This window comes from Cibotium barometz, chromosome 26 (assembly GCF_041138505.1).
Source record: "Cibotium barometz isolate CiBa-2024 chromosome 26, ASM4113850v1, whole genome shotgun sequence".
Classification (NCBI taxonomy): Eukaryota; Viridiplantae; Streptophyta; class Polypodiopsida; order Cyatheales; family Cibotiaceae; genus Cibotium; species Cibotium barometz.
The window spans coordinates 11,016,387-11,023,552 of record NC_141071.1 but is presented as its reverse complement, the minus strand read 5'-3'; the positions used below and the strand labels follow the sequence as shown (position 1 = coordinate 11,023,552).

At 42.0% G+C, this 7,166-nt stretch overlaps 1 protein-coding gene across 1 annotated transcript; it reads left to right on the top strand.

The window, feature by feature from the left end:
* The first annotated feature begins 1,127 nt into the window (after positions 1–1,127).
* Positions 1,128–5,430, top strand: LOC147623658 (uncharacterized). The gene is made up of 9 exons (XM_086820247.1): positions 1,128–1,628; positions 2,899–2,991; positions 3,195–3,320; positions 3,436–3,567; positions 3,728–3,826; positions 4,185–4,280; positions 4,393–4,505; positions 4,697–4,973; positions 5,195–5,430. The coding sequence occupies exons 1-9, from the start codon at positions 1,161–1,163 to the stop codon at positions 5,312–5,314; spliced, it is 1,524 nt and encodes a 507-aa protein (XP_086676373.1). The 5' UTR covers positions 1,128–1,160; the 3' UTR covers positions 5,315–5,430.
* Positions 5,431–7,166: the final 1,736 nt, after the last annotated feature.

Here is a 7,166-nt window from a genome sequence, read left to right as displayed (position 1 = left end):
AATTTCAAATCACATTAATTAATTAGACGTGGGAAAGATTAAAATGGAAGGACCTTAGTTTAAATGGGGGTGGGTGCCAAATTTCAAATCACATTAATTAATTAGATGTGGGAAAGATTAAAATGGAAGGACCTTAGTTAAAATGGGAGAAAAATTAAAATGCAAGGACCTTAGTGAAAATTAAAATTTTAGTTAAATTTAAAATATTATGGCCCTTTTTTGAGTACTCTACCGGCGATTAAAGGACCACGACATGGCCGATGCATGCTCCTATAGGGGGAGAGGGTGAAGAGGGAGAGAGCGATGGAGGAGAGAGAGAGAGAGAGAGAGAGAGAGGACGCGATCCAAGGGCGAGAGGGAGAGAGTGGTGGATGCAGGGGGAAGAGGTAGAGAGCCGTGGAGAGAGCAATGGAGCGATGGAGGAGGTAGAGAGCCGTGGAGAGAGCAATGGAGCGATGGAGGAGAGAGAGAGAGAGAGAGAGAGAGAGAGAGAGAGAGAGAGAGAGAGAGAGAGAGAGAGAGAGAGAGAGAGTTATGAGCCCCATTAATTAATTAATTATATACGCTTGACACTCCATCATTATATACTTGTACATAAACCCCAGCCCCAACCCCCCCTCCCAGCCCCCCGACTCCCAAAACACACACACACCGAGCTACAAAAACACATTATTGTGCGGACCATCCATTTTCCAAATACCACACAGATTTTTATATGAGTTATGGTATCACCAATTTCAATATCGAATTACTACGAGTATAGTTCCATATAAAATTACATTGGCACTCGCACAACGTTCATGTGTGATACCTCTGCTCAATGGTTATCATATGCTTGCCTCCCTTGAACAAGATTCTCAAGTTGAATTTAACTCTGCTTGCCTTTCCACCTCTAGTTGGGAAATTATTATTTTTAAGAGCACTCCATCAATTCGTTTAGTTATGGATTGAAGAGGAAATTGTAATTTGAAACAGACATTTTTCCACACTTTAATCCAATTATAACTAAATCTTCAAAATTTATAGGAGAGTTAATGAATTAATGAATATATTCAGTTTTCCACTCATTGGAGAGTTAATTGTGAGTACGCCCATGTATATTTCAAATGTTTGAAAATGGTCCTGATGCGAAGCGTTGTGTCTGTTCGCCTCCTTCCCGTATGTTTTGTTGCCCGCTCGGGCACACGAGAGAGAGAGAGAGAGAGAAAGAGAAAATGCTGGAAGTTTTCCAACAGATCCGGGAGAGGCACAGGCAAAATCCTAATCACATCCATGGCACAGCGCGGCCTGCAAACCCTAACCCTAAACCTGTGCACCCGCTGGACCTTAGAGCTTGCGTCCCGCCAGAAAATCTTAAAGCAAGCAGCAACAATGACAACAACAACGGTAAGTCCTGCGCCAAGCGAGAATGTCTGTGCGATCTCGCCTCCGCCGTAGCCAGGAAAGTACCTCCCAATCCCCACCTTGTGCGGAAGGAGAAGGAGTGCAGCTTTACACCCTTGCCCGATTTACAAGAGCAAGAGGAAGAGGAATACGTAGCAGGAGACGAGAATGATGAGAACTGCTCTGCTCGCAGGTCTAGTCATCGTTGGAACTCCGACAGTCTCTCCTTCGCCAGACATTGTGAGGTAAATAATCCATGCCCTTGTCTTCATATCTTTCTAAAGAGACTTCAGCCATCATCATAGGTTAGGGAATGGCAGTGGGGGAGCCGTTTTTGGTGACTGGTGGAACCTGGAGAAGGTGAACCCAGAGACAATCCTGGCTGTCATGGTTGTGACATGGGATTCCAAGGTTGATGGTGACGAGCAGGGACACAGCAAAGAGCCATGTCATTACTTGCACGGAACGGTGGTGATGGAGAGAGTTGGTGGCGCACTTTCTGCCGGAGCAACAACTGTCACGTACTTGCCCACATGTATTGGCTATGATGCCCTCCCTTGTGCTGTCCTTTTAAAAGCTTCCGTTTAGGAGTTGGAGACTTGAAATATCATGTATAATACATGTATCCCTCAATGCATAAGATTATGCTGAAAGCTTTCCTGCTTTCTATGTATAATATATGTATAATGATGACTAATCCAATGCTTAAGAGCTTGTTGCATAGCCACATGGGATGCGAAATGGGGACGGGGATGGAAAAGATTGAGAATGGCCATTCCCTGTAGGCTGTGACTATAGAGTGACATGGGACGGGAATGGGAACCGGAAGATGCTACCATCCCCAACATTCCCGAGTCTAAAAATCCCCATTCCTTGTGACTATGGCTTGTTGTACATGCTGTACACATTGTTCCTTTCAGAAGTTGGACTAACCAAATGATAAGAGCATGCCGAATTGCTTCCCCTTAGCAGTTAGAGATCTTAATGATCCATGCATGATGATGTATTCAATGCAGCATGCCATCCAGATGTATTAAGTATGATGCCCTCCCCCTTGCTATATTCTTTAGAGACTCGAACTATCGTGTACGCGAACTACCGTGTATGATACATGCATCCAATGCATTAGAGCCTGTTGAAAAGCTTTTCTTTTGCAGTTAGAGACTCCAATTATCATGTGTGATACATGTATCCAATGCATTAGAACCTGCCATACATGTGCAGATATATGGTCTGGGATGGGAATGAATTTGCTTCTCCTCCTTGGTCTCAAGATCATGCAGGTTGATCTAGGAACTTAGTGGTTGTGTAGGATTCATGGGATATCTTTGACAAGTTAACCGATTTAACATAGACTAAGGTCTCCAACACACATTCTCTATTCTCTCCATGTTCGGTATTTCTTCCACCCAGGGCTTCCCTTTCTCCCATTATTTGATATCCTTTTCATCATTATCTTTCTTCTCATCCTTGCTAGTTGGAAAGCTTTATATGGTCTTGTTGTTGATCCACCAGGCTAAGCTTGAAGATCTGCTCAACTTAGATGGCAGTGCTTTGAATACCTTCAACGAGTCTCCTGATGCACAAAGAACAGATGCCTGTTTTCATGTATGTATTTGTTGTACATGTATTATGCACTTGTCTGTATAGTTTCTGCTTTTCATCAAGGCTTTCTGAAGATTACTTCTCAAGTTTGCAAGAGTTATGGCTTGAATTGTGTTCACAGTGTAAAAGTGGTATGTGGTGTGATGGTCTGATAGCTTTATTACACTAAAATGTGACGATAAGAATGGTTTCCCTACTTGTTGAAGGTTCTAGAGGAGCTTTGCCAAAACAAGCTCCCGTTTTCCTGTGTTTTGCAACATATTTGCGATGAGCTGCGGAGTGCTTTGTATCAGAACGCTCGAGATAGCAGTGGGAGTGCTTCCAGCAAGCAGGTTCCTTCCCAATTCCTCTTTAAAAAAAGAAATGTTCGCCTTGTCTGCCCATTTTCTTGAAGCCCAGAAGATTGCCTTCTAGATAGGAAGCATTGAGTTATTCTGTAGTTCGCAGGCAGGAGCTTACTTTGAATTGACCCATGAACTGGAGGAAGAAGTTGCCCAAATGGAAGCAGAGAATTCATCCTGGCGATCCAGTGTCCAAGCGCAAGACAATGACTTGGTAGATACAAGAAGAGAGCTACAGGTGTCTTTTTCTTTCGACTCTATAAAAGGCTTCAATGAATGTGCTGGAGTAGATTGATAAGGGGTTTGTTCTTCGTGAATAAAACCTTTACATACAATGGTTTTTATTGCCGTTGCCACCAAGGAGACTTTGTTTCCCCTTACTTCTTGACAATGTACAGGAACTGGGAGATGAGCTTACTGAGGCCAACTCTGCAAGCAATGAATTGGAGGAAAAAATCTCAGCAACAGTGCAAGCTCTAAGTTCTGAGAAAGAAAAGGTTTGCTTTGGACACCCCTTTGTTAGCTTTAAAACAGCTGTTCCCTTGCTCAAGTTGGCCACTGTCCGCACCATGCTGTCAAGAAGGGGTGTGAGTTCGAACCCCCAAAACAGCTGTTGGCAGCCCCTTCCCCAGTGGCTATTGCACCATCCTTCCCAGAAGGGGTGTGAGTTCATACCCCAAAACAAATGTTGGTGGCCCTTGTCCGAGTGGCTATCACACCACGGTGCCCGGGCACGACTTTGGACCTTGGCACCTAAATATGTAACCCACACAAAAAAAAAAGAAACTTCCAAAACAGCTGTTCTGGTGAGGAGAGACACGTATTTAAAATTGATGTTTGTCAGGGATTTGGAAGGTAAACGGGTTGCGCGAGAAGATAAAGAAGCTAAAGAAGGAGCTTAAAGACATAAGGCATGAAGTAAGGTGTGCTCAGCAACTAGATGCCACAAAGGTGCTAGCCTGATTCGATCCTACAGCTATATTATGATGTGTATAATGATCTCTGTGTAAGATGCTACTGCTTTTCATATGATAACGCTGTGTTTTTGGGTGAAAACCATAAGGCCTCTGAAGTTGAGGAGTATGAGAAGCTGAAGGCACTTTACATGCAACTTGTTCATGAATTCCAACATGCGCAGGCGTTTCTCCATGCATCTCAGTGTGAGGTTGCAGAAAGGTGCGGGCCATTTCTTCTCTTATTTGTTCTCTAGGAGATTTTAACTTGAGCACATGAGATATACTCTGGCTTAAGGTGCCCAAGTGTGCTTTAGGTGCCCACACATGCTTTGCAACATGAGTGAGTTTCACCTCAAGGCTGGGTTTTCTCTGCCTTTTGGATGTTACAGCATCAGAGGTATGTTTTTGCAGTGCTTCAAAGGCCGACCTTATCGCTGCAAAAGCAGAGATCCTGGATCTTGGGGACAAGATTTATCAAGTTCAAGCCCAAATTGATGCATTTGCAGCTGAAACTCGCCGTCTCACACCAAGACCTCAATGGGGAGGAAAAGTGCCTGGAATGGATAAGCCTTTGGAATTTTCAACAGCTCAACAGATAGAGAGGATATGCAGAGAGAATGATTTTCTTGCTGCAAGCACATCAAGACTACAAATTGACTTTGCTGCAGCGGAAGTTACTTTGGCTGAGGTATTCTTACTGGTGTTTATAAATGTTTACGGATACGACATCCAGCTATTATTGGGAAATCGCATTAGCAGAGAGAGGGTTTCAAAAAAAAATTCAAAAAGCTAGGTTTTTGTCCTAGGAGACGACATTCCTCACCACCAGGCTACACACCTGTAAGCGGTAGAGACCCAATTTCTATGTTTCTAGCACGTTAAAGATGTGAAAATGTTTTGTTTTTGTAGATTCAAGAGCATCGCATGAATATAGCCAGAGCCGAGAAAAAAGAAAAGCCAGAAGGCAATGCCACTGCTAAGAAGAGTAAAAGCCGTGGTAAGCTGAAGGAGAAGACAGAGAAGCGATGAATCTTAGCTCACCTTCTAATGAAGAGGGTCTGAAGTCTTTGCTCACATGGATCAATGCATTGCAGTATATATGAAGAGCTGATACCTGCTAGTTTTTTTTTTTTTTTTTTTTTTTTTTTTTTGGGGGGGGGGGGGGGGGGCGGGGGCGCTAAAATATTTGGCATTTTGAGCTCCAAATTGCTGCAGATGTCCGCGATAGGTAGGCTGCAGTCATCAAGTACATGAAACTGTTGATCAGAAGCAGTCCTGTCCCCCGTGCGTGTGTGTGTACATGTGAGTGTATGTCCTGCTCGCATGTGTGCAGACTATTCAATCCTGTGGTTGGTTGGCTGTTGTTACAAAGTAAATTCTTGATGAGAATCGTACTTGTATATAAATGCTTGTTGGATGTTAGTTGGCACAAAGGCTATTTGTGTTATGATTTGTAAAAGGGAAGGTGGTGGTGTAGAGACATTTATGGGTGACATGTAAAGTTGGTGTCAAAGTCACATGAGATGATGCACCATGGTGTGCACACACGTGAGAATGTTCTTAGAGCTTTAAAGTGTTGGTATTGGGGGCTTACTTTGAAAAGAGATTTTATGAATAGATTGATACTACTTTTAAGTTTATTATCTTGAGTTTCTTCTTCTCTATATTATCTTAAGGAAGAGTTTCACAAAGTTGCCACATGGCAAGAATTTAGAGGTTTGGGAAGGAGAGGAGGTTTGGGTAGAATTTGATTTTGGAAGCCTCAAAAGATGTGCGAAGCACAGTTCCGAACTAGTTTTAATTAAGAGTGAAGTATCTTCATCATTTTATCACAAGTTTAATCACTTAGTTTGATCAAAAATCAACCTTGGTGTGCGATATTCGTCCTTTGTGTAACGTGTCCCTAGGGTGTTGTAGGTGGATGAGTAGGTTCCATACACCAAGAGTATGGATGGTAGAACTTATAGTAGAAATTTAGCATTGCTAGGGAGGCTCATAGCAAGCAATTAATTTTGTGATTAAATAATAAGAAAATCACTTAATCAAAGATTAACTAAAGTATAATGAAGATTTTGATAGCATGATGGTTATATTAATCAAGATTTCAAAATGAGCTAGGGATTACATGATTTTATAGCTTTCAGTCATGCATTACATGCATCTGTCCTTGTGTCATCCATTCCTTGTGCTATCCATGTGTCAGTAATAAATGCCACACTCCATGTGTCTCTGTTACATTGCAGCCTCACCATCGCCATGGGAAAGGTCGGGAAGAAGACTTGGATCAAATTCACTGCCCAATCATAGAGAAAATGAGTGTATGCACACACTTACCTAGTTATGTGGCTTGTCCATACACATTGGCCAGCCATATGGTTCGATCACTTGGTCATTTCGCTCAATGGTAGTTTTGGCACTCTAACCGTTAAGTATCTTACCCTTGAACCCCATTAGTTCACGTCAATTATGCTTCGATGCTTCAACTTTGCTAGTAGCCAAGTAGTACGCGTATTACACACTAAGTGATATTTTATCCCCTCCTCTCCCTAAAAGAAGAGTTTTTGTTAGCTAAAACAATATCAACTTGAATGGAGTAAATTTGGTAAAATGAATGTTTCAAATTAGTATAGGCAATCTTCAAAAGTGGTAGATACTCCTTCCAATTGGATTGCCTTTTAATCACATATACACAACATATTCTATAAAAGTTAGTTGATTTTTCTTTTCTAACTATCAAGCTTTGGATGGTTTGTCGTACTCATATTCAAAGTAATATTTAACTTCTTGAAGGTTTTTCTTCCAAATGATTATCGAACTTTCTATCTCTATCTAGCACTATATTTGTGATAGGCCATATAGTTTATATAAATGTTTGATAAAG

Coding starts and splice junctions, on each gene's coding strand:
- LOC147623658 (XM_086820247.1), top strand. CDS start 1,161: ATGTTTTGTTGCCCGCTCGGGCACACGAGAGAGAGAGAGAGAGAGAAA. Junction 1,629..2,898: donor CCTTCGCCAGACATTGTGAG/GTAAATAATCCA, acceptor TTGATCCACCAG/GCTAAGCTTGAAGATCTGCT. Junction 4,974..5,194: donor CGGAAGTTACTTTGGCTGAG/GTATTCTTACTG, acceptor TTGTTTTTGTAG/ATTCAAGAGCATCGCATGAA.